Genomic DNA, 27,642 nt, shown 5'->3' with positions numbered 1-27,642 from the left:
TACTCGACAGACAGTAGTTTATTTCCCTCATTCAACCAATCCGTACTGGCTTGACATCAGTGGTCGAGGACATAAATGATTCTATAAAATACCAATATCTCCATTAAAACAGTAGCTAATAAGTCCAATATTTAGGACATAAAGTACTCCTATGTAACACCATCTCCATGGAAACCAAATATATATTAGATGAACAACCGCATGTATATTAAACTCCATTTCCCATGATGCCCTGGGCTCTCTCTACTTCCTGTCCAGCTTGTTGGTGGCCACCATGGCTTTGACGTCAATGGGCCTGGCAGCAACAGCTGCTGCTGCCTTCTCCTCCTCCTCCTGCTGCCACTGCAGGATGGGGCTGATGCCTGGGTTACGATTCCTCACATTGGCCTCCAACTGGGCATCACTGGAGAGGAGGGAGAGGGAAGAGAAAGAGAAGGGGTGAGAGAGAGACAGAGAGGGGGAGAGAGAGACAGAGGGGGGAAGAGAGAGACAGAGAGGGGGAAGAGAGAGAGAGGGGGAAGAGAGAGACCGAGAGGGGGAAGAGAGAGACAGAGGGGGAAGAGGGGGAAGAGAGAGACAGAGGGGGAAGAGAGAGACAGAGGGGGAAGAGAGAGACAGAGGGGGAAGAGAGAGACAGAGGGGGAAGAGAGAGACAGAGGGGAAGAGAGAGACAGAGGGGGAAGAGAGAGACAGAGGGGGAAGAGAGAGACAGAGGGGGAAGAGAGAGACAGAGGGGGAAGAGAGAGACAGAGGGGGAAGAGAGAGACAGGGAAGGGGAAGGGGTGGTGAGAGAGGAGGAAGGAGAGGGGGAGAAAAGAGGTGAGTAGATGATCAGACTCATATTGCACATCAAGACCACTGCTGTTGTTTAATTTCCATGATCCCCCCCAAGACCAGCTGACTGTCTCTTGTAAAAGGAGAGTGATGCAACAACAACACATGACACCAGCTCTATAAACTGGAGACGGCTTGGTGGAGACGGCTTGGTGGAGACGGCTTGGTAGACAGGTGAATGTTTCAGTCCAATAAACAATGATATGGTGGAGGTGCAGAATATCCTGCAGTCTTACGTGAAGACGTGGGGCGCCGGGACCAGAGCCCTCTTCTGCATGTCTTTATGGACCGGAGACTTCAGGTACCGGTAGAACGTATCCTGGGACAGAGACAGAGGAGGGGACATTATAAAACATGTCTTTATGGACCAGAGACTTGAGGTACCGGTAGAAGGTATCCTGGGACAGAGACAGAGGAGGGGACATTATAAAACATGTCTTTATGGACCGGTAGAAGGTATCCTGGGACAGAGACCGAGGAGGGGACATTATAAAACATGTCTTTATGGACCGGTAGAAGGTATCCTGGGACAGAGACAGAGGAGGGGACATTGTAAAACATGTCTTTATGGACCGGTAGAACGTATCCTGGGACAGAGGAGGGGACGTTATAAAACCCTGTAGTTTTAATGTATTTTATCTGCAGAACCTCTGCAAGATATTTCCTTTGGAACCCGGCACACAAATACTTCTTAGTTACAAACTTTAGAGACAATTCCTCATTCTGACGGTCTGAAACGGACGTGCGTCACGACACATAACTTCATATTATCCTGCTCGGTGTACTGTGTGTTTAGTTGTGTTACAGAGGAACTGGTGTGACTAATAAGCCTGACCCCTCTGTTAGGGGGGACTAACTCTACACACACACCTTCTTCATGAGCAGGAAGATGTGTGTCTGGGCAGCGTCCAGCACGTAGCGGTGAGGAACAACCAGACCCTTCACTGTCAGCCCCATGGTACGACCATCGATGTTGATCCATCGAGGAGCTCCAGGCTTCAGGAAGGTGCTACACACACACACACACACACACACACACACACACACACACACACACACACACACACACACACACACACACACACACACACACACACACACACACACACACACACACACACACACACACACACACACACAGACACACAGAGGCACACAGAGGCACACAGAGGCACACAGAGACACACAGAGACGCACACACACACACACACAGAGACACACACACACACACACACACACACAGAGGCACACAGAGGCACACAGAGGCACACAGAGGCACACAGAGGCACACAGAGGCACACAGAGGCACACAGAGGCACACAGAGGCACACACAGGCACACATAGACACCCGCACACATAGACACCCGCACACATAGACACCCGCACACATAGACACCCGCACACATAGACACCCGCACACATAGACACCCGCACACATAGACACCCGCACACATAGACACCCGCACACACATAGACACACACACACACAGAGACACACACACACACAGAGGTTAAGGTTCTCTCTGTCACACACACAGGTTAAGGTTCTCTCTGTCACACACAGAGGTTAAGGTTCTCTCTGTCACACACAGAGGTTAAGGTTCTCTCTGTCTCACACACAGAGGTTAAGGTTCTCTCTGTCTCACACACAGAGGTTAAGGTTCTCTCTGTCTCACACACAGAGGTTAAGGTTCTCTCTGTCTCACACATTCTCCAGTGTAACTCACTTGAAGATGAACTGGGATTTCTCTGGTATGGCAGACGCTGCTCCCCACCTCATCTCCTCAGCTGCCTCGTAGAACGCCATGTTCTCCGCTGCACGCACACACATAGATAGATACACGCACATAGATACACACACACATAGATACACACACACACACACACACACACACACACATAGATACACACGCACAGATACACACACACATAGATACACACACACACACACACACACACACACACACACACACACACACACACACACACACACACACACACACACACACACACACACACATGAGCTGCATAGCATGCAAGGTAAACCGTAGGCTCCCTATTCCCTAGTGCACTACATAGGGTGCTTCCTAAATGAAATGGCTCCCTATTCCCTAGTGCACTACATAGGGTACCATTTGGGATGAACCTTTCCTCCCTTGCGTCCTCTGTTGGAGGAGCTATTAATGCTTTGAGGAGGCAAGGAAATAGGACACAAGGAATCAAGGAAAAACAAATTGAGGAAACTGCGTTTAAAAAAATAAATATTGAAGCTTTATTTAACAAGGCAAGTCAGTTAAGAACACATTCTTATTTACAATGACGGCCAAACCCTAACCCTTTCAAACCCTAACCCTTTCAAACCCTAACCCTTTCAAACCCTAACCCTTTCAAACCCTAACCCTTTCAAACCCTAACCCTTTCAAACCCTAACCCGGCCAAACCCTACCCCCGCCAAACCCTACCCCGGCCAAACGCCCTAACCCGGCCAAACCCTGGGCCAATTGTGCGCCGCCCAACTCCCGATCACGGCCGGTAGTGATACAGCCCAGGATTGGACCAGGGTCTGTAGCGCCGCCTTTCGCACTGAGATGCAGTGCCTTAGACCGCTCTGCCACTCGGGAGCGATTTGACCTCTGACCTCATTAGGGCTTGTGTGTGTACTGACCACTGTGCTCCTTCTTGAGGAAGAGCTTGAAGTCGACTCTGCCTCGTGGGTCACTGATCAGCTCCCAGAAGCTCAAGACCCAACGCTCCACACTCAACTTAGTGGGGATGTCCACACTGATGAAGAGGGGGGGCAGAGAGAGGGGGAGAGGGGGCCGAGAGGGGGGGGCCGAGAGAGAGGGGGGAGAGGGGGGGCGAGAGGGGGAGGAGAGAGCGAGAGGGGAGGAGAGAGAAAGAGAGAGGAGGGAGAGGGGAGGATAGACAGAGAGGGGAGGAGAGAGAGGGGGAGGTGAGGAGAGAGAAAGAGAGAGGGGAGGAGAGGGAGAGGTGAGAGAGAGTGGGGGGGGAGAGAAAGAGAGGGGGAGGAGAGAGAGAGGAGGTGAGGAGAGAGAAAGAGAGAGGGGGGGAGGAGAGGGAGAGGTGGGGGAGGTGAGGAGAGAGAGAGGTGAGAGAAGAGAGAGAGAGAGGGGAGGGAGGGAGAGGTGAGAGGTGAGGAGGGGGAAAGAGAAAGAGAGAGGGGAGGAGAGAGAGAGAGGGGGAGGAGAGAGAGAGGGGAGAAAGAGAGAGGGGGAGGAGAGGGAGAGGTGAGAGAGAGGGGGAGAAAGAGAGGGGGAGAGAGAGAGGGGAGAGAGAGGGGGAGAGAAAGAGGGGGAGAGAAAGTGAGGAGAGAGAAAGAGAGGGGGGAGGAGAGAGAGAGGAGAGAGGTGAGAGGGGGGGGAGAGAGGGGGGAGGAGAGAGGAGAGAGAGAGGGGGGGAGAGAAAGAGAGGGGGAGAGAAAGAGAGAGGAGAGGAGAGAAAGAGAGGGGGGAGAGAGAGAGAGAGGGGGGAGGAGAGAGAGGGGGAGAGAAAGAGGGGGGAGGAGAGAGAGAGGGGGGGAGAAAGAGAGGGGGAGAGAGAGAAAGAGAGGGGGAGGAGAGAGAGAGGGAGGGGGAGGAGAGAGAGAGGGGGGGGAGAGATTCTAATTAAATCATCATGATCTTCAATCAAGACTTTGATCAGTAGAATCGTGTATTTCTACTGATCCGGAACAAAACTGTGCACCTGAGTTCAGTTGCCAGAAATTACCTTCTTGAGTTGAGTTGCCAGAACTCATCACTGTCCGTTATCCAGGGGTTGCTGGGGACAGGGGTTGTCAGGAACGGGTCGTGATTGTGGTGGGTTGTCACAAACTTGACAAAGCTAAGGAGAACAGAGGGGACATTAACGTTGTGAATCTTCATCATACGTTGTCATCCCAAAAATAATCATATATACAATAAAATAACTTCTCTCGTTATATTGTAACGTTGGGGTTTATTTTGGACGGGTTTTACATTTCTGAACATGTTGCTGGTCTCAGTCAGTCAATCAGTCAGTCAATCAGTCAGTCAATCAATCAATCAATCAGTCAGTCAATCAATTCATCAAATGACCACACACAAACACAACCTATCAATCAATCAATGAATGTGTGAAGGACTTGAGAAGGACTTACGCTGTGAGGGACACAGACGATTTGACAGCTGACCTCATTAGGGCTTGTGTAAGGAAAATGTTCTGGGGAGCAGGAGAGAGGAGAGGATAGAGGGGGATAAATAAGGAGGAGGAGGAGAGGATAGAGGGGGATAAATAAGGAGGAGGAGAGGAGAGGATAGAGGGGGATAAATAAGGAGGGTGAGGAGAGGATAGAGGGGGATAAATAAGGAGGGGGAGGAGAGGATAGAGGGGGATAAATAAGGAGAAGGAGAGAGGAGAGGATAGAGGGGGATAAATAAGGGGGGAGAGGACAGAGGGGGATAAATAAAGGGGAGGAGAGAGGAGAGGATAGAGGGGGATAAATAAGGGGGAGAGGATAGAGGGGGTAAATAAGGAGGAGGAGAGGAGAGGATAGAGGGGGATAAATAAGGAGGAGAGGATAGAGGGGGGTAAATAAGGAGGAGGAGGAGGAGAGGATAGAGGGGGATAAATAAGGAGGAGGAGAGGATAGAGGGGGATAAATAAGGAGGAGAGGATAGAGGGGGATAAATAAGGAGGAGAGGATAGAGGGGGATAAATAAGGAGGAGGAGAGGAGAGGAGAGGATAGGGGGATAAATAAGGAGGAGGAGAGGATAGAGGGGATAAATAAGGAGGAGGAGAGGATAGAGGGGGATAAATAAGGAGGAGGAGAGGATAGAGGGGGATAAATAAGGAGGAGGAGAGGATAGAGGGGGATAAATAAGGAGGAGGAGAGGATAGAGGGGGATAAATAAGGAGGAGGAGAGGATAGAGGGGATAAATAAGGAGGAGAGGATAGAGGGGGATAAATAAGGAGGAGGAGAGGAGAGGATAGAGGGGGATAAATAAGGAGGGGGAGAGGATAGAGGGGGATAAATAAGGAGGAGAGGAGAGGATAGAGGGGGATAAATAAGGAGGAGAGGAGAGGATAGAGGGGGATAAATAAGGAGGAGGAGGAGAGGAGAGGATAGAGGGGGATAAATAAGGAGGAGGAGGAGGAGAGGATAGAGGGGGATAAATAAGGAGGAGGAGAGGATAGAGGGGGATAAATAAGGAGGAGGAGAGGATAGAGGGGGATAAATAAGGGGGACAGGAGAGGATAGAGGGGGATAAATAAGGAGGAGAGGAGAGGATAGAGGGGGATAAATAAGGAGGAGAGGAGAGGATAGAGGGGGATAAATAAGGAGGAGAGGAGAGGATAGAGGGGGATAAATAAGGAGGAGAGGTGGAAATAAGGAGGAGGAGTGAGAAGAGAGACGAGAAGAAGGAAAGATGAGAGAATGAGAGGAAGGGGAGAGGAGGAAGGTTAGGAAGGGGAGAGGATAGGAAGGGGAGAGGAGGAAGGATAGGAAGGGGAGAGGATAGGAAGGGGAGAGGAGGAAGGATAGGAAGGGGAGAGGAGAGGAAGGGGAGAGGAGGAAGGATAGGAAGGGGAGAGGAGAGGAAGGGGAGAGGAGGAAGGATAGGAAGGGGAGAGGATAGGAAGGGGAGAGGAGGAAGGATAGGAAGGGGAGAGGAGAGGAAGGGGAGAGGAGGAAGGATAGGAAGGGGAGAGGAGAGGAAGGGGAGAGGAGGAAGGATAGGAAGGGGAGAGGAGAGGAAGGGGAGAGGAGGAAGGATAGGAAGGGGAGAGGAGAGGAAGGGGAGAGGAGGAAGGATAGGAAGGGGAGAGGAGAGGAAGGGGAGAGGAGGAAGGATAGGAAGGGGAGAGGAGGAAGGATAGGAAGGGGAGAGGAGAGGAAGGGGAGAGGAGGAAGGATAGGAAGGGGAGAGGAGGAAGGATAGGAAGGGGAGAGGAGAGGAAGGGGAGAGGAGGAAGGATAGGAAGGGGAGAGGAGAGGAAGGGGAGAGGAGGAAGGATAGGAAGGGGAGAGGAGAGGAAGGGGAGATACATGATATGTCTGTAATTTCTGTACTTAATCTATTTTCTACACCAGCACATAAACGTGAGTGCATTGGGTTATTCAGGTATTCCAGTGCAGAAGTATGTCTGATGTCTTACGGTTCTCCTGACCACGTCGAAGGTCAACACCTGAAAACCCAGGGGAGAAGAACAGCGTGTTATTACAGGCAGAGCTCTTCTGTTCCACTGCTATCTAGAGTCACAACTAACGCACTCTCACACACACAATCCCTCTCGAAGGCAGGCTACAGCACTCTCACACACACAATCCCTCTCGAAGGCAGGCTACAGCACTCTCACACACACAATCCCTCTCGAAGGCAGGCTACAGCACTCTCACACACACAATCCCTCTCGAAGGCAGGCTACAGCACTCTCACAGGCTACAGCACTCTCACAGGCTACAGCACAGTCACAGGCTACACCACAGTCACAGGCTACACCACAGTCACAGGCTACACCACAGTCACAGGCTACACCACAGTCACAGGCTACACCACAGTCACAGGCTACAGCAGTCACAGACTACACCACAGTCACAGGCTACACCACAGTCACAGGCTACACCACAGTCACAGGCTACACCACAGTCACAGGCTACACCACAGTCACAGGCTACACCACAGTCACAACTACACCACAGTCACAACATACACCACAGTCACACTACACCACAGTCACAGGCTACACCACAGTCACAGGCTACACCACAGTCACAACATATACCACAGTCACAGACTACACCACAGTCACAGGCTACACCACAGTCACAACACATACCACAGTCACAACACATACCACAGTCACAGGCTACACCACAGTCACAGGCTACAGCACAGTCACAGACAACATACACCACAGTCACAGGCTACACCACAGTCACAGGCTACACCACAGTCACAGGCTACACCACAGTCACAGGCTACACCACAGTCACAACACATACCACAGTCACAGGCTACACCACAGTCACAGGCTACACCACAGTCACAGGCTACACCACAGTCACAACATATACCACAGTCACAACATATACCACAGTCACAGACTACACCACAGGCACAGGCTACACCACAGTCACAGGCTACACCACAGTCACAGGCTACACCACAGTCACAACACATACCACAGTCACAGGCTACACCACAGTCACAGGCTACACCACAGTCACAGGCTACACCACAGTCACAGGCTACACCACAGTCACACTACACCACAGTCACACTACACCACAGTCACAACATATACCACAGTCACAGGCTACACCACAGTCACAGGCTACACCACAGTCACAGGCTACACCACAGTCACAGGCTACACCACAGTCACAGGCTACACCACAGTCACAGGCTACACCACAGTCACAGGCTACACCACAGTCACAACACATACCACAGTCACAACACATACCACAGTCACAGGCTACACCACAGTCACAGGCTACAGCACAGTCACAGACAACATACACCACAGTCACAGGCTACACCACAGTCACAACATATACCACAGTCACAACATATACCACAGTCACAGACTACACCACAGTCACAGGCTACACCACAGTCACAGGCTACACCACAGTCACAGGCTACACCACAGTCACACTACACCACAGTCACAGACTACACCACAGTCACAACATACACCACAGTCACACATTACACCACAGTCACAGACTACACCACAGTCACAACATACACCACAGTCACAACATACACCACAGTCACAGGCTACACCACAAGAAGATAAATCTGCATGGTAAGGCAGAAAGTGTGTGTGTGTGTGTGTGTGTGTGTGTGTGTGTGTGTGTGTGTGTGTGTGTGTGTGTGTGTGTGTGTGTGTGTGTGTGTGTGTGTGTGTGTGTGTGTGTGTGTGTGTGTGTGTGTGTGTGTGTGTGTGTGTGTGTGTGTGTGTGTAAACAATCCTCTCGACAACAGGTGAAGGATGTGATGGAATCTGAAGGAAGAGACAACAGAACAAACAGTCAAATGAAGAGCAGAGAAAGAGAGAAAATACAAAACCCTCCAACCAGAAAAGGCCTGTGGTGTTGAAATCTTTGACTATGTACAGACTCAGTGAGCATAGCCTTGCTATTGAGAAAGGCCGCCGTAGGCAGACATGGCTCTCAAGAGAAGACAGGCTATGTGCTCACTGCCCACAAAATGAGGTGGAAACTGAGCTGCACTTCCTAACCTCCTGCCTAATGTATGACCATATTAGAGAGACATATTTCCCTCAGATTACACAGATCCACAAAGAATTAGAAAACAAATCCAATTTTGATAAACTCCCATATCTACTGGGTGAAATACCACAGTGTGACATCACAGCAGCAAGATTTGTGACCTGTTGCCACGAGAAAAGGTTAACCAGTGAAGAACATTGTAAATACAACCCATATTTATGTTTATTTATTTTCCCTTGTGTACTTTAACAATTTGCACATAATATGCCATTTGAAATGTCTATATTATTTTGGAACTTTTGTGAGTGTAATGTTTACTGTTCATTTTCATTGTTTATTCCACTTCTGTTTATCATCTACTTCACTTGATTTGGCAATGTTAACACGTTTCCCCTGCCAATAAAGCCCCTTGAATATAATTGAGAGAGAGAGAGAAGTAGAGATAGACGAGGGAGAGAGAGAGAAGAGGGAGAGAAGAGGGAGAGAGAGAGAAGAGAGAGAGAACTGTAGGCTAGTAGAGAGAGACATTGCTTTGGCAATGTTAACATATGTTTCCCATGCCAATAAAGCCCCTTGAATTGAATTGAGAGAGAGGTTGAAAAAGAGAAGTAGAGAGAGAGAGAGAGAACTGTAGTCTAGTAGAGAGAACTGTAGTCTAGTAGAGAGAACTGTAGTCTAGTAGAGAGAACTGTAGTCTAGTAGAGAGAACTGTAGTCTAGTAGAGAGAACTGTAGTCTAGTAGAGAGAACTGTAGTCTAGTAAGAGAGAACTGTAGTCTAGTCGAGAGAACTGTAGTCTAGTAGAGAGAACTGTAGTCTAGTAGAGAGAACTGTAGTCTAGTCGAGAGAACTGTAGTCTAGTCGAGAGAACTGTAGTCTAGTCGAGAGAACTGTAGTCTAGTCGAGAGAACTGTAGTCTAGTCGAGAGAACTGTAGTCTAGTCGAGAGAACTGTAGTCTAGTCGAGAGAACTGTAGTCTAGTAGAGAGAACTGTAGTCTAGTAGAGAGAACTGTAGTCTAGTCGAGAGAACTGTAGTCTAGTCGAGAGAACTGTAGTCTAGTCGAGAGAACTGTAGTCTAGTCGAGAGAACTGTAGTCTAGTCGAGAGAACTGTAGTCTAGTCGAGAGAACTGTAGTCTAGTCGAGAGAACTGTAGTCTAGTCGAGAGAACTGTAGTCTAGTCGAGAGAACTGTAGTCTAATCGAGAGAACTGTAGTCTAGTAGAGAGAACTGTAGTCTAGTAGCCTCCCTGCTAATCCTCAGTAATGTTCTTAGAGCTCTGAGAAGCAGGTGGTTTTCACTCTCTCTCTCTCTCTCTCTCTCTCTCTCTCTCTCTCAACTTTCCCTTCTCTCTCTCTCTCTCTCTCTCTCTCTCTCTCTCTCTCTCTCTCTCTCTCTCTCTCTCTCTCTCACTCTCTACTCTCTACTCTCTACTCTCTACTCTCTACTCTCTACTCTCTCCACTCTCCCACATCTCTTCATCTCAGACTGGTGGGGTGATGAGGTGGCAGGTAGCCTATCGGTTAAGAGTGTTGGGCCAGTAACAGAAAGGTTTCTGGTTCAAATCCCGAGTCAACTAGGGGGAAAATCTGCCCTTGAGCAAGGCACTTAACCCTAATCGTGCCTGTAAGTCTCTCTGGATAAGAACATCTGGTAAATTACAAAAATGTCAAATTGAGATATATGACAAGGGAAAGAATTTCAGCACATTACATCTAACTTCTGCAACACAGAAGTAGAATCTTGTGTAATTTGGTCAGCAGTGTGAATGTCTGTGTTCATGGTGTTAGAAACTGATGTATCCTCAAACACCCCCACCCCTCCCCCCATCCCCGATCTGCATGGGCACAACCCCCCCCTTGCAATTGTTAAATCCACTTCAAGCAGTGTAGATGAAGGGGAGGAGACCTGGTTAAAGGAGGATTTTTAAGCCTTGAGACGATAGAGACATGGATTGTGTCTGTGTTGCCATTCAGAGGGTGAATGAGAAGACAACATATTAGTGACTTTGAACGGGGTGTGGTAGTAGGTGCCAGGTGCACCGGTTTGTGACAAGAACTGCAACGCTGCTGGGTTTTTCACCCTCAACAGTTTCCTGTGTGTATCAAGAATGTTCCACCACCCAAAGGACATCCAGCCAACTGGACACAACTGTGGGAAGCATTGGAGTCAACATGGGCCAGCATCCCTGTGGAATGCTTTCAACACCTCGTAGAGTCAACATGGGCCAGCATCCCTGTGGAACGCTTTCAACACCTTGTAGAGTCAACATGGGCCAGCATCCCTGTGGAACGCTTTCAACACCTTGTAGAGTCAACATGGGCCAGCATCCCTGTGGAACGCTTTCAACACCTTGTAGAGTCAACATGGGCCAGCATCCTTGTGGAACGCTTTCAACACCTTGTAGAGTCAACATGGGCCAGCATCCTTGTGGAACGCTTTCAACACCTTGTAGAGTCAACATGGGCCAGCATCCCTGTGAACCACCTTTCAACACCTTGTAGAGTCCATGCCCTGACGAATTGAAGCTGTTCTGAGAGCAAAGGAAGGGGGGCAACTCAATATCAGGAGGTGTCCTTTATGTTTTGTACACTCAGTGTATAATGTACAGGGTGCATTTGGGACCCACTCTGTTTTCCAAGGGAAATGTCTCAGAGAGCACAGTACTCACCTGTTACCTCCTCTGCATTGGGGTCAATGAGGCGGTCCAGACCATAGTCCATGGCACTGTGTGTCCGACGCTGTGGACACAACAAGCACCTGTTTAGTCAGTATGATGTGCTGTAACTCAACATATTATCTGGAGCACAGACCCCTGGGTAAGGAACTGGAGCACAGACCCCTGGGTAAGGAACTGGAGCACAGACCCCTGGGTAAGGAACTGGAGCACAGACCCCTGGAGCTCAGACCCCTGGGTAAGGAACTGGAGCACAGACCCCTGGGTAAGGAACTGGAGCACAGACCCTGGGTAAGGAACTGGAGCACAGACCCCTGGGTAAGGAACTGGAGCACAGACCCCTGGGTAAGGAACTGGAGCACAGACCCCTGGGTAAGGAACTGGAGCACAGACCCCTGGGTAAGGAACTGGAGCTCAGACCCCTGGGTAAGGAACTGGAGCACAGACCCCTGGGTAAGGAACTGGAGCACAGACCCTGGGTAAGGAACTGGAGCACAGACCCTGGGTAAGGAACTGGAGCACAGACCCCTGGGTAAGGAACTGGAGCACAGACCCCTCTGGAGCACAGACCCCTGGGTAAGGAACTGGAGCTCAGACCCCTGGGTAAGGAACTGGATGAGCATAACAATGTTTTCCAAACAGATCTTGCACCAACATCCTCAATCATTGTTCATTTTGAATGAGAACATTGTATTACTTGTATTTAATTGTTTTTTATTTAACCCTTAAGTTGACTGAGAACACATTCTCATTTACAGCAACGTCCTGGGGAATAGTTACAGGGGAGAGGAGGGGGGAAGAATGAACCAATAGGAAGCTACTTGAACATGCTAATTAGTCCATTTGGGAAGTTTTTCCTAGTAAACCTTTTTGTTGGATTTTCCTCAGTGTTGTCAAGCAGCCCTCCTAGTTTCCTGCTGCAGCGTGGAGGCCTACCTGAACTGAGTAACAGGTTTGATTTTCCTCAGTGATGTCAAGCAGCCCTCCTAGTTTCCTGCTGCAGCGTGGAGGCCTACCTGAACTGAGTAACAGGTTTGATTTCCCTCAGTGTTGTCAAGCAGCCCTCCTAGTTTCCTGCTGCAGCGTGGAGGCCTACCTGAACTGAGTAACAGGTTTGATTTTCCTCAGTGATGTCAAGCAGCCCTCCTAGTTTCCTGCTGCAGCGTGGAGGCCTACCTGAACTGAGTAACAGGTTTGATTTTCCTCAGTGATGTCAAGCAGCCCTCCTAGTTTCCTGCTGCAGCGTGGAGGCCTACCTGAACTGAGTAACAGGTTTGATTTTCCTCAGTGTTGTCAAGCAGCCCTCCTAGTTTCCTGCTGCAGCGTGGAGGCCTACCTGAACTGAGTAACAGGTTTGATTTTCCTCAGTGTTGTCAAGCAGCCCTCCTAGTTTCCTGCTGCAGTGTGGAGGCCTACCTGAACTGAGTAACAGGTTTGATTTTCCCCATGTCCTCAAAAGCCCTCCTAGTTTTCCCTGTGTTCTATTACATCTACCTGAACAGTAACAGGTCTTGATTTTCCTCAGTGATGTCAAGCAGCCCTTAGTTCTCATGCAGTGGTTGACTGAACTGAGTAACAGGTTTGATTTTCCTCAGACTGTTGTCAAGCAGCCCTCTTAGTTTCCTACTGCAGCGTGAGGCCTACCTGAACTGAGTAACTGTTTGATTTTCCTGTGTTGTCAAGAGCCCTCCTAGCTGCTGCAGCGTGGAGGCCTACCTGAACTGAGTAACAGGTTTGATTTTCCTCAGTGTTGTCAAGCAGCCCTCTTAGTTTCCTAACTGCAGCGTGGAGGCCTACCTGAACCTTTAGTTCAGGTTTGAAATGTCTGAAAAAATGAGACTTTCCCCTGTGTTCTATTACATCAACAGGAACCTTGATGGGGGAAAAATGATTTGTTATTGAAACGACCCCTGTTAGTTCTCATGTAGTGGTTGACTGACTAGAGCCGTGTTATTATTGGTCATCCCAGTAGACCTCTAGTTCTGGATGAGGCTGTTTCTGGTCTCTTTGCTGTTCTGTCTTTCCACGGCCTCATTCAGGTCTCATTCAACATCTCTATGCAGGAAACTGGTCAACCCAGCAGCCTTTAGTTCAAGTTGAAAGACTGAAAAGAATGAGACTGTTATGTTGAAAGAAAGAACAGGAACCGTTGATGGGGGAAAAATGACTTTGTTATTGAAACGGAACGTAGTATTGTGTCATTGACAGACTAGAGAAACTTGTTATTATTGGTCATGTAATAACATTACAGGTCTCATTCAGGTCTCATTCAGGTCTCATTCAGGTCTCATTCAGGTCTCATTCAGGTCTCATAGAGGTCTCATAAAGGTCAATAGAGGTCTCATTCAGGTCAATAGAGGTCAATAGAGGTCAATAGAGGTCAATAGAGGTCTCATAGAGGTCTCGTAGAGGTCTCGTAGAGGTCTCGTAGAGGTCTCGTAGAGGTCTCGTAGAGGTCTCGTAGAGGTCTCGTAGAGGTCTCATTCAGGTCTAATAGAAGTCTCATAGAGGTCTCATAGAGGTCTCATTCAGGTCTCATTCAGGTCTCATTCAAGTCTCATAGAGGTCTCATAGAGGTCTCATTCAAGTCTCATAGAGGTCTCATAGAGGTCTCATAGAGGTCTCATAGGGGTCTCATAGAGGTCTCATAGAGGTCTCATAGAGGTCTCATAGAGGTCTCATTCAGGTCTCATTCAGGTCTCCTAGAGGTCTCCTAGAGGTCTCCTAGAGGTCTCCTAGAGGTCTCCTAGAGGTCTCCTAGAGGTCTCATTCAGGTCTCCTAGAGGTGTCATTCAGGTCTCATTCAGGTCTCCTAGAGGTCTCCTAGAGGTCTCATTCAGGTCTAATAGGGGTCTCATAGAGGTCTCATTCAGGTCTCATAGAGGTCTCATTCAAGTCTCATAGAGGTCTCATAGAGGTCTCAGAGGTCTCAGAGGTCTCAGAGGTCTCAGAGGTCTCATTCAGGTCTCATTCAGGTCTCATTCAGGTCTCATTCAGGTCTCATTCAGGTCTCCTAGAGGTCTCCTAGAGGTCTCCTAGAGGTCTCCTAGGGGACTCATTCAGGTCTCCTAGAGGTCTCCTAGAGGTCTCCTAGAGGTCTCATTCAGGTCTCATTCAGGTCTCATAGAGGTCTCATAGGGGTCTCATTCAGGTCTCATAGAGGTCTCATTCAAGTCTCATAGAGGTCTCATTCAGGTCTCATAGAGGTCTCATAGTGGTCTCATTCAGGTCTCATAGGGGTCTCATAGAGGTCTCATTCAAGTCTCATAGAGGTCTCATTCAGGTCTCATAGAGGTCTCATTCAGATTATTAGTCTTATTGAGGTCTACAGACTTAGAGGAGGGAAGATGTGACCTGATATAGTTCCTATGTGATGCGTATTAACAGTAGCGGGTGATACAACTATCACTGGAGTATTCTGCGTACTTAACTTGTCATTAGTCATGTGGCCGTTTAGCAGAGATGCCCCATTGTAGTCCCTAGTCAAGTGAGTTCCACAGTAAATAACATAAAAGGATACACTTGGCCTCTGAGCTGTTTACTACCACATCAGACTTTACGGAGGGGTCAGAGTCAATTCCATCACGAAACAGAGTCACGGTGAATGGAGAGAGAGCGGGACTAGTCGCTATGGAGCTCATGGGCTGACAGCAACAATATCCTGTCACACAAACACTTTGGTGGGTCTGTACTCACTGGTGGCCTGTGTACTATCCAGTAGGCTCTCTCCTGACAGTCCAACACCACTCTGTCTGGCTTCTTCCTCTCTTTATTAGCCCTGACAGACAGACAGACAGACAGACAGACAGACAGACAGACAGACAGACAGACAGACAGACAGACAGACAGACAGACAGACAGACAGACAGACAGACAGACAGACAGACAGACAGACAGACAGACAGACAGACAGACAGACAGACAGACAGACAGACAGACAGACAGACAGACAGACAGACAGACAGACAGACAGACAGGCAGACAGACAGACAGCAGACAGACAGGCAGACAGACAGGCAGAAACAGAAACAGACAGAAACAGACAGAAACAGACAGAAACAGACAGAAACAGACAGAAACAGACAGAAACAGACAGAAACAGACAGACAGACAGAAACAGACAGAAACAGACAGAAACAGACAGAAACAGACAGACATGGGAGAGACAGAAACAGACAGACATGGGAGAGACAGGCAGACGGGAGACAGAAACAGACAGACATGGGAGAGACAGGCAGACGGGAGACAGAAACAGACAGACATGGGAGAGACAGGCAGACGGGAGACAGAAACAGACAGACATGGGAGAGACAGGCAGACGGGAGACAGAAACAGACAGACATGGGAGAGACAGGCAGACGGGAGACAGAAACAGACAGACATGGGAGAGACAGGCAGACGGGAGACAGAAACAGACAGACAGGAGACAGAAACAGGGGAGACAGACAGACAGGAGACAGAAACAGACAGACAGGAGACAGAAACAGGGGAGACAGACAGACAGGAGAGACAGAAGAAAGAAACAGTCAGAACACAGACAGGAGACAGAAACAGTCAGAACACAGACAGGAGACAGAAACAGTCAGAACACAGACAGGAGAGACAGGAGACAGAAACAGACAGACAGACAGGAGACAGAAACAGTCAGAACACAGACAGGAGAGACAGGAGACAGAAACAGACAGACAGACAGGAGACAGAAACAGTCAGAACACAGACAGGAGAGACAGGAGACAGAGACAGACAGACAGACAGGAGACAGAAACAGTCAGAACACAGACAGGAGAGACAGGAGACAGAAACAGACAGGCAGACAGGAGAGACAGGAGACAGAAACAGACAGACAGACAGGAGACAGAAACAGTCAGAACACAGACAGGAGAGACAGGAGACAGAAACAGACAGACAGACAGGAGACAGAAACAGTCAGAACACAGACAGGAGAGACAGGAGACAGAAACAGACAGACAGACAGGAGACAGAAACAGTCAGAACACAGACAGGAGAGACAGGAGACAGAAACAGACAGACAGACAGGAGACAGAAACAGTCAGAACACAGACAGGAGAGACAGGAGACAGAAACAGACAGACAGACAGGAGACAGAAACAGTCAGAACACAGACAGGAGAGACAGGAGACGGAAACAGACAGACAGACAGGAGACAGAAACAGTCAGAACACAGACAGGAGAGACAGGAGACAGAAACAGACAGACAGACAGGAGACAGAAACAGTCAGAACACAGACAGAGGAAAGGAGGTAGATACCGGAGACAAAGAGAGACAGGTCACTATTGTATTACACCTGGTCTTGGGGACCCACAAGGTGTGCAGGCTTTTATTCATCCAAGCACTAACACATCTGATTAAAATAATCACACAGCTCTTGATTAGGTCAAACAGACATGTTAATGCTGGTCTGGATCAAAAGCCTGCACAGTGTGTGGGTCCCTACCGACACACAAACAGCGGTCAAATCCAGTCTTCAGACAACAGGGATACCTACTTGTACTGCTCTGTAGCCTGCATCACGATGAAATCCCACTTGGGGTTCATCCATTTGTGGAGATTGTCGTAGTGCTGCTGTTGAAAACAACAGATGTTTGGCTAAAATAACTAAAAGTCAAATAGTTAGACGACAAAATCCCCCGACGCTGAAAGAACAGATACATGTGTAAAGAAATATATATCTCCTCAATCCTGCTTAAGAACCCCCAGAAAACAGAATATAACCAACACCAGCCCTTAAACCACCACTATAGCCCTATGGGTGAGACAGCTACTGTACCTGACATTAACATGTCATTTAGCAGACGCTCTTATCCAGAGATAGCTAGCTGAGACAACAGCCTTTCACTGTCGTAGTACGTGGGATTTATTTAAGGTGTGCACCCCACCCGTAGTACCTGCTCATAGGGCTCCAGCATCCCCCCCCCCCACCCCACCCCACCCGTAGTACCTGCTCATAGGGCTCCAGCACCCCCCACCCCACCCGTAGTACCTGCTCATAGGGCTCCAGCATCCCACCCCACCCCACCCCACCCATAGTACCTGCTCATAGGGCTCCAGCATCCCCCCCCACCCCACCCCACCCACCCCACCCATAGTACCTGCTCATAGGGCTCCAGCACCCCCCCCTCACCCGTAGTACCTGCTCATAGGGCTCCAGCATCCCCCCCACCCGTAGTACCTGCTCATAGGGCTCCAGCATCCCCTTCTTCCGGATGTTTCTCCTGGCCAGGTAGACGGCTTTAGGGAGAGAGAGGGGAAGTATACCACATGTTATGTAACACATCTTTACCTCACATCCTGGTGCAGAAAACTGGGCCAATACATCATCAGCTTGTCTACGTGAGAACATGTGACTCGGAATGTTATTATGTCACTATCTGAACATGTGACTCGGAATGTTATTATGTCACTATCTGAACATGTGACTCGGAATGTTATTATGTCACTATCTGAACATGTGACTCGGAATGTTATTATGTCACTATCTGAACATGTGACTCAGAATGTTTATTGTGTCACTATCTGAACATGTGACTGAGAATGTTTATTGTGTCACTATCTGAACATGTGACTCGGAATGTTATTGTGTCACTATCTGAACATGTGACTCGGAATGTTATTATGTCACTATCTGAACATGTGACTCAGAGTGTTTATTGTGTCACTATCTGAACATGTGACTGAGAATGTTTATTGTGTCACTATCTGAACATGTGACTCGGAATGTTATTATGTCACTATCTGAACATGTGACTCGGAATGTTATTATGTCACTATCTGAACATGTGACTCAGAATGTTTATTGTGTCACTATCTGAACATGTGACTGAGAATGTTTATTGTGTCACTATCTGAACATGTGACTCGGAATGTTTATTGTGTCACTATCTGAACATGTGACTCGGAATGTTATTATGTCACTATCTGAACATGTGACTCGGAATGTTTATTGTGTCACTATCTGAACATGTGACTGAGAATGTTTATTGTGTCACTATCTGAACATGTGACTGAGAATGTTTATTGTGTCACTATCTGAACATGTGACTGAGAATGTTTATTGTGTCACTATCTGAACATGTGACTCGGAATGTTTATTGTGTCACTATCTGAACATGTGACTCGGAATGTTTATTGTGTCACTATCTGAACATGTGACTGAGAATGTTTATTGTGTCACTATCTGAACATGTGACTGAGAATGTTTATTGTGTCACTATCTGAACATGTGACTCGGAATGTTTATTGTGTCACTATCTGAACATGTGACTCGGAATGTTATTGTGTCACTATCTGAACATGTGACTGAGAATGTTTATTGTGTCACTATCTGAACATGTGACTCGGAATGTTTATTGTGTCACTATCTGAACATGTGACTCGGAATGTTTATTGTGTCACTATCTGAACATGTGACTCGGAATGTTATTGTGTCACTATCTGAACATGTGACTCGGAATGTTTATTGTGTCACTATCTGAACATGTGACTCGGAATGTTTATTGTGTCACTATCTGAACATGTGACTCGGAATGTTATTGTGTCACTATCTGAACATGTGACTCGGAATGTTTATTGTGTCACTATCTGAACATGTGACTCGGAATGTTTATTGTGTCACTATCTGAACATGTGACTCAGAATGTTTATTGTGTCACTATCTGAACATGTGACTCAGAATGTTTATTGTGTCACTATCTGAACATGTGACTCAGAATGTTTGTGTCACTATCTGAACATGTGACTCAGAATGTTTATTGTGTCACTATCTGAACATGTGACTCAGAATGTTTATTGTGTCACTATCTGAACATGTGACTCAGAATGTTTATTGTGTCACTATCTGAACATGTGACTCAGAATGTTTGTGTCACTATCTGAACATGTGACTCAGAATGTTTATTGTGTCACTATCTGAACACAAAAAAAATATTACTTTTACATTATCGTGTAGTTTACCAATAAAATGGTCTGACTGTGAAGTTGACATACTCAGTATTCATATCCCGAAAGAAAGAAGTTATCTCACTACAATAATACATTTTAATAGAAAGTTAGCAAAAAATAGATAAGATGTTGCTACCATGGAAAGGAAAATACCTGTCTATTTGTGGAAAAAAATCACCATGATCAACTCTTTAGTCATATCCCAGTTTTCCCTGATCAACTCTTTAGTCATATCCCAGTTTACCCTGATTAACTCCTTTAGTCATATCCCAGTTTACCCTGATTAACTCTTTAGTCATATCCCAGTTTACCCTGATTAACTCTTTAGTCATATCCCAGTTTACCCTGATTAACTCCTTTAGTCATATCCCAGTTTACCCTGATTAACTCCTTTAGTCAGATCCCAGTTTACCCTGATTAACTCCTTTAGTCATATCCCAGTTTACCCTGATTAACTCCTTTAGTCATATCCCAGTTTTAACCCTGTCATTAACTCCTTTAGTCATATCCCAGTTTACCCTGATTAACTCCTTTAGTCAGATTATCCCAGTTTCCCAGTTTACCCTGATTAACTCCTTTAGTCATATCCCAGTTTACCCTGATTAACTCCTTTAGTCATATCCCAGTTTACCCTGATTAACTCCTTTAGTCATATCCCAGTTTACCCTGATTAACTCCTTTAGTCAGATCCCAGTTTACCCTGATTAACTCCTTTAGTCATATCCCAGTTTGCCCTGATTAACTCCTTTAGTCTTTATGAGGAGGAGATGCACTGCAGTACTTAATGCAGCTGGTGGCCACACCAGATGATGGCTGTTACTTTTGATTTTGACCCCCCCTTTGTTCAGGGACACATTATTCCATTTCTGTTAGTCACATGTCTATGGAACTTGTTCAGTTTATGTCTCAGTTGTTGAATCTTGTTATGTTCATACAAATATTTACACGTTAAGTTTGCTGAAAATATTTTGGTTAGGCAAGGGTGTGACTAGAGTGGGCATACTATGTTCATTTTCTATGTTTTGCATTTCTTTGTTGTTTGGCCGGGTGTGGTTCTCAATCAGAGGCAGCTGTCTATCGTTGTCTCTGATTGAGAACCATACTTAGGTAGCTTTTTCCAACATGGGTTTTGTGGGTAGTTGTTTTGTGTTTTTGTTCATTCTTTTTGTTATTTTGGTTAATCAGTGTTCAGTTCTTTTAATAAAAAGCTGTTATGTCCTCAGACGGGCCACTACAGAAGATAAACCCACCATAGTCTATGTCCTCAGAGGGGCCACTACAGAAGATAAACCCACCATAGTCTATGTCCTCAGACGGGCCACTACAGAAGATAAACCCACCATAGTCTATGTCCTCAGAGGGGCCACTACAGAAGATAAACCCACCATAGTCTATGTCCTCAGAGGGGCCACTACAGAAGATAAACCCACCATAGTCTATGTCCTCAGAGGGGCCACTACAGAAGATAAACCCACCATAGTCTATGTCCTCAGAGGGGCCACTACAGAAGATAAACCCACCATAGTCTATGTCCTCAGAGGGGCCACTACAGAAGATAGACTATGGTGGGTTTATGTCCTCAGAGGGGCCACTACAGAAGATAAACCCACCATAGTCTATGTCCTCAGATGGGCCACTACAGAAGATAAACCCACCATAGTCTATGTCCTCAGAGGGGCCACTACAGAAGATAAACCCACCATAGTCTATGTCCTCAGCGGGCCACTTCTGCACAGGCCAGAAATAAGGGGTCTGCAGAAAGGTTGGGACAGACGGTGACATGAAGATTAGTCATTTGCTCTGCCTCTGACACAGGTAGTTCCAGGGAGATACAGGGAGATAGACACAGGTAGTTCCAGGTAGTTACAGGGAGATAGACACAGGTAAAGATAGACACAGGTAGTTACAGGGAGATAGACACAGGTAGTTACAGGGAGATAGACACAGGTAGTTATAGGGAGATAGACACCGGTAGTTACAGGGAGATAGACACAGGTAGTTACAGGGAGATAGACACAGGTAAAGATAGACACAGGTAGTTACAGGGAGATAGACACAGGTAGTTACAGGGAGATAGACACAGGTAGTTATAGGGAGATAGACACAGGTAGTTATAGGGAGATAGACACAGGTAGTTACAGGGAGATAGACACAGGTAGTTACAGGGAGATAGACACAGGTAGTTATAGGGAGATAGACACAGGTAGTTATAGGGAGATAGACACAGGTAGTTACAGGGAGATAGACACAGGTAAAGATAGACACAGGTATTTACAGGGAGATAGACACAGGTAAAGATAGACACAGGTATTTACAGGGAGATAGACACAGGTAGTTACAGGGAGATAGACACAGGTAAAGATAGACACAGATAGTTACAGGGAGATAGACACAGGTAGTTACAGGGAGATAGACACAGGTAGTTACAGGGAGATAGACACAGGTAGTTACAGGGAGATAGACACAGGTAGTTACAGGGAGATAGACACAGGTAGTTACAGGGAGATAGACACAGGTATTTACAGGGAGATAGACACAGGTATTTACAGGGAGATACAGGGAGATAGACACAGGTAGTTACAGGCAGGTACCTGGAAGCGGTAGAGGGTGCTGTCGGGGACCAGGACCAACTTCCTGTGGTTCTGGAGGGGGTAGATGTACCCGTAGGCCACCAGCATGGTCCCAAACGCCTGGGCCTCTGGTGGAGGGAGGGGGAAGAGAAGAGGGGGTGAGAGGAGGGGGAGAGGGAAGGGGGAGAAGAGGGGGGAGGAGAGAAGGGGGTGAGTTCATATATTATCAAAGCTCTTGGTTATACTTTAGTTTACAGCCTTTAACTACTAGTGACTTGCTTGCATAATAACATGGTAATGAAGTAATAATTACATTAAAAAATATACCTTAATTGTGTTGGATTAATTGATATAATTACCCAGCAGAATCCAGTTGCTTACCTTCTGTGGTAACCTTCATTTTGGTGACAATCCATGCTAGAATGTCCTGCCCTGTGTGATGGATGACAAGTGAATATTGATCTTCACAGCATGAAATCAGTGAGCTGGCTCTCACAGGCCTGGTCTACACACAGACTACCTGTTGAAGGTACTACCTGGCTCTCACAGGCCTGGTCTACACACAGACTACCTGTTGAAGGTACTACCTGGCTCTCACAGGCCTGGTCTACGCACAGACGACCTGTTGAAGGTACTACCTGGCTCTCACAGGCCTGGTCTACACACAGACTACCTGTTGAAGGTACTACCTGGCTCAGACACAGGCCTGGTCTATACACAGACTACCTGTTGAAGGTAGTACCTGGCTCAGACACAGTGCAGAATCCATCCACTTGATAACAATGTGCAGGAGTTTATGCCGTATAGCTTAACTTGTGATTAGATTGATCAGTATATATACAGTGCCTTGCGAAAGTATTCGGCTCTCTTGAACTTTGCGACCTTTTGCCACATTTCAGGCTTCAAACATTAAGATATAAAACTGTATTTTTTTGTGAAGAATCAACAACAAGTGGGACACAATCATGAAGTGGAAGGACATTTATTGGATATTTCAAACTTTTTTAACAAATCAAAAACTGATAATTGGGCGTGCAAAATTATTCAGCCCCCTTAAGTTAATACTTTGTAGCGCCACCTTTTGCTGCGATTACAGCTGTAAGTCGCTTGGGGTATGTCTCTATCAGTTTTGCACATCGAGAGACTGAAATTTTTTCCCATTCCTCCTTGCAAAACAGCTCGAGCTCAGCGAGGTTGGATGGAGAGCATTTGTGAACAGCAGTTTTCAGTTCTTTCCACAGATTCTCGATTGGATTCAGGTCTGGTCTTTGACTTGGCCATTCTAACACCTGGATATGTTTATTTATGAACCATTCCATTGTAGATTTTGCTTTATGTTTTGGATCATTGTCTTGTTGGAAGACAAATCTCCATCCCAGTCTCAGGTCTTTTGCAGACTCCATCAGGTTTTCTTCCAGAATGGTCCTGTATTTGGCTCCATCCATCTTAACCATCTTCCCTGTCCCTGCTGAAGAAAAGCAGGCCCAAACCATAATGCTGCCACCACCATGTTTGACAGTGGGGATGATGTGTTCAGGGTGATGAGCTGTGTTGCTTTTACGCCAAACATAACGTTTTGCAATGTTACCAAAAAGTTCAATTTTGGTTTCATCTGACCAGAGCACCTTCTTCCACATGTTTGGTGTGTCTCCCAGGTGGCTTGTGGCAAACTTTAAACAACACTTTTTATGGATATCTTTAAGAAATGGCTTTCTTCTTGCCACTCTTCCATAAAGGCCAGACTTGTGCAATATACGACTGATTGTTGTCCTATGGACAGAGTGTCCCACCTCAGCTGTAGATCTCTGCAGTTCATCCAGAGTGATCATGGGCCTCTTGGCTGCATCTCTGATCAGTCTTCTCCTTGTATGAGCTGAAAGTTTAGAGGGACGGCCAGGTCTTGGTAGATTTGCAGTGGTCTGATACTCCTTCCATTTCAATATTATCACTTGCACAATGCTCCTTGTGATGTTTAAAGCTTGGGAAATATTTTTGTATCCAAATCCGGCTTTAAACTTCTTCACAACAGTAACTCGGACCTGCCTGATGTGATCCATGTTCTTCATGATGCTCTCTGCGCTTTTAACGGACCTCTGAGACTATCACAGTGCAGGTGCATTTATACGGAGACTTGATTACACACAGGTGGATTGTATTTATCATCATTAGTCATTTAGGTCAACATTGGATCATTCAGAGATCCTCACTGAACTTCTGGAGAGAGTTTGCTGCACTGAAAGTAAAGGGGCTGAATAATTTTGCACGCCCAATTTTTCTGTTTTTGATTTGTTAAAAAAGTTTGAAATATCCAATAAATGTCGTTCCACTTCATGATTGTGTCCCACTTGTTGTTGATTCTTCACAAAAAAATACAGTTTTATATCTTTATGTTAGAAGCCTGTTTGTCATGAAAAACTACAAATCACAATAACAACCAGCACTGAAGCAGGAAGTACCATGACTGTGATGACAATTTCCTGTCTGTCACATGGTCCTTCCTTCCCTTCATCTCCAGCCCTCCTGTTCGCCCAAACGGCACCCTATTTCCTATATAGTTTGGACCAGGGCCCATAAGGCTACGTAGTGCACTATGTAGGGAATAGGGTGCTATTTGGGATGAACAGGAGGGCTGGAGATGAAGGGAGGGAAGGACCATGTTGCTACATTGTTCCCTCTATAGTGCTCTAGTTTAGACCACACCCATAAGTCTACACAGTGCACTATGTAGGGAATAGGGTGCTATTTGGGATGAACAGGAGGGCTGGAGATGAAGGGAAGGAAGGACCATGTTGCTACATTATTCCCTCTATAGTGCTCTAGTTTAGACCACGCCCATAAGTCTACACAGTGTCATTTGGGATGTAAGTGTGACCTTTCCCCTCTGGCCCTGGTCTTAGCCCGGGATTAGAGGGCAGTTTGGGAGCACAAAGCCCCCACACAGATCTGATCCAATTGAGAGCTGTCTTATATAACCTTCAGTAGCAAGCCTAGCAGGCGGTCTACAAAACAGTCTGCCGCAGCTCTAGAATCTTAGCTTGTCCAAAAACTACCCACAACTTCCCAGAATTCTTTTTTTTTTAAAATAACAACAATGTAGCATTGTTGGGAGGTGTTTCCCTACTGTTTCCCCTACTGGGCAGCGCCGCTACCTAGCTCTCTATTGGCTTCAGTTGAACGTTTGGGTTGTTTCAGCCCTGCTACATGGCTACAGTGGTTATATTTCACTCCACCAGGAAAAGGATCTAGGACAAAACATTGTCATACAGGAGATATGTCTCTCAGTGGGGCGACCATCTGGTGCTGTGACTCACCGTTGATGACGTGTGGAATAATGGTTACATTGAGTTTCTGGTCGGCACCCTTTACCCCACTCTTAGGATCCTGCATCTCAACCACAAACACCTCCACCTGGAACATGTTGGGGGGGGGAGAGACACCCAGACTCAAAATACACTTTGGTTTGTTTCAACGAAATGGAAGAAAACAGTCCTATCAGGTCAAAGGTCATAGTGATGTGTTCTGTATGATACCTCCTGACTTCTGAGATGTGGAGGACCTGATTGGCTCAGAGCCATTTCCCCCTGCTGTCCAAGCAGCTAATTGGTTTAGAGCAGGGGTTCTTAAACTTTTTTAGCTTGAGACCCAAATAAGAAATTGACCGTCCTCCTGTGACACAAACGGTCCAACAACGACCCGAATCAAGAAGAAATAGTGGGTGATTATAGATGTATTCTCATAACTCACTACCCACCTCTCCACATTTACCCAGGGCCCACTTTGAGACATGACCCACAAGTATAAAAAAGCCTTGTTTAGAGGTTAGATTTAGATTGGATCTCTGAGAGGTTTACAATCTCTTCGCTGTGAACAAAATAAATATACAGTAGCCTACAGGGAATTAAACAATAACGTGAGTCTAGTAGCATCTTTTGATGACGCTATGCAGACTACCACATTGAAAGTCGTGATGACTTCCCAGCTGTTCCATTTCCATTTGTAATTGGATGGGAACAGGATTATGGCCAAATCCACCAAATTAGAACCTCTTGTAAAATAAACAACATTATACAATTAACTTTTACAAACCAATTGATTCGTTTTTTTTTTAAGAAATGAAAGGGGAAATTGAAACAACAATCTTGGGGCTCCTCGTGAATTTACTGTAAACTATAATAATCTATCAACAAGTAGGCATCACCAGCACACCTCAAATCAATCGACATGATGTGAACTTTTAGTTTATCTAAAGTCTATGACCTTTTTCTCAAAACATGTAAAAGTACTGATAAATGACATAAACGTATTGGTAATTAACCTACATGTTTTAGGCATGCCATCCGTGGTCGGTAGTGCTGACCATAATCTCTCAGCGTCCTAATTGTCATGTTTACGGTCAGTCGATACGCGGACCTAAAGAAGAAAATCCAGGTATGAAATGTTCATGGAAAAAAAAGTGATCACACAGGTATAATGGTATACCCTGGGCTGGGACCGTAGCCTATTCGGTTGACCGCGCGTCAGAGATTGCGTGAGAGGGGCCAGAAAGCGCGAGGACGGATTTATCGACCAATGACAGCTCGGCTAAACTCTGGTTTAACAACCTGTTACGTGTGACAGTGACACCAACATACGTCACACCATCAAGCAACTATCAATTTGGTGGCATTATGACAGTAAAACCTTGAATTGAAATGTAACAGTAGCTGGATTATCGCTTATTGAAATATAGAACTATATATTTTTTAAATCCAGGTGAAATATTTGTCGCCCCAGAATGTGGTGAAAGAGGAAGGATAAAAACAATCAACTTTTTTTGCGATCAATTCACTGGATGATAAAATAATAATAATTTGTCACATATATATATTTTTTTGTAATTTGATCTCTCATTTAAGCCTATGAATTTCACAGGTAAACTAGGGCTAGTCTACCTTAACCACAGATGGTGCCAAAAACGATACCACAGGTGAAGGTGTCGGACCGACATGACTCCCCGGGTATACACTGCCCTCTACCGCACCCAGGTGGTACTGCTGATAAATGCATGATATTAAATTATGACGACCTGCATTGCAGTGCATCCTTCTGATGTGTTGTCATGTTGTAACCAGTGTATATCTCATCTCCTGAAGCCTCACCACCTCCACGTTACCACATCCGCAAGGTGGAGTGCAGACGAGACTGTTCGGAGTGAATCTTGTTGTTGCGTGCCTGTCTTTGTTTGTTGAAATCCATGCTTTTTAATAAAACGTTAATCAAATACACCCACCGACTGTTTATTTTGTTGCTGTTTCTCCAAGATGGCGACTCGTCTTTCTAAGTGAGGCACAATGTGTGTAGGCTATGGTTTGTTACTGTATTAAAGGTATGATTTT

The 27,642-nt window shown here is 46.6% G+C and overlaps 1 protein-coding gene across 3 annotated transcripts; it reads right to left on the bottom strand.

Annotated features, from left to right (window-relative positions):
- Positions 1-26,804, bottom strand: LOC124020576 (regulator of G-protein signaling 9-like). 3 transcript variants are annotated; one of them, XM_046335815.1, is made up of 17 exons: positions 26,587-26,803; positions 25,579-25,675; positions 22,649-22,699; positions 22,289-22,395; positions 21,398-21,449; positions 17,929-17,987; positions 17,245-17,318; positions 15,434-15,515; positions 11,739-11,801; positions 6,976-7,005; positions 4,974-5,035; positions 4,565-4,678; positions 3,501-3,616; positions 2,563-2,650; positions 1,705-1,843; positions 1,071-1,153; positions 1-403 (listed from the first exon to the last, which is right to left on the bottom strand). In XM_046335815.1, the coding sequence occupies exons 1-17, from the start codon at positions 26,650-26,652 to the stop codon at positions 244-246; spliced, it is 1,443 nt and encodes a 480-aa protein (XP_046191771.1). In that variant the 5' UTR covers positions 26,653-26,803; the 3' UTR covers positions 1-243. The 3 variants fall into 3 exon arrangements, with proteins under 3 accessions (XP_046191771.1, XP_046191770.1, XP_046191772.1); XM_046335814.1 differs by having other exon boundaries at positions 17,245-17,321; positions 26,587-26,801; XM_046335816.1 differs by lacking the exons at positions 15,434-15,515; positions 17,245-17,318 and having other exon boundaries at positions 26,587-26,804.
- Between the last annotated feature and the right edge of the window lie 838 nt (positions 26,805-27,642).

Source organism: Oncorhynchus gorbuscha, unplaced genomic scaffold (assembly GCF_021184085.1).
Source record: "Oncorhynchus gorbuscha isolate QuinsamMale2020 ecotype Even-year unplaced genomic scaffold, OgorEven_v1.0 Un_scaffold_859, whole genome shotgun sequence".
NCBI lineage: Eukaryota > Metazoa > Chordata > Actinopteri > Salmoniformes > Salmonidae > Oncorhynchus > Oncorhynchus gorbuscha.
This window is presented reverse-complemented; position numbering and strand designations above follow the sequence as displayed.

What these genes read in the sequence shown, in the direction of transcription:
- LOC124020576 (XM_046335814.1), bottom strand. Translation starts at nt 26,652, where the DNA reads ATGACAATTAGGACGCTGAGAGATTATGGTCAGCACTACCGACCACGG. An exon ending in CGCTGAGGACATAGACTATG is followed by an intron (nt 17,988 to 21,397) that starts GTGGGTTTATCT and finishes CTCTCCCTAAAG; the next exon opens with CCGTCTACCTGGCCAGGAGA. An exon ending in CCTCAAGAAGGAGCACAGTG is followed by an intron (nt 2,651 to 3,500) that starts GTCAGTACACAC and finishes GTGTGCGTGCAG; the next exon opens with CGGAGAACATGGCGTTCTAC.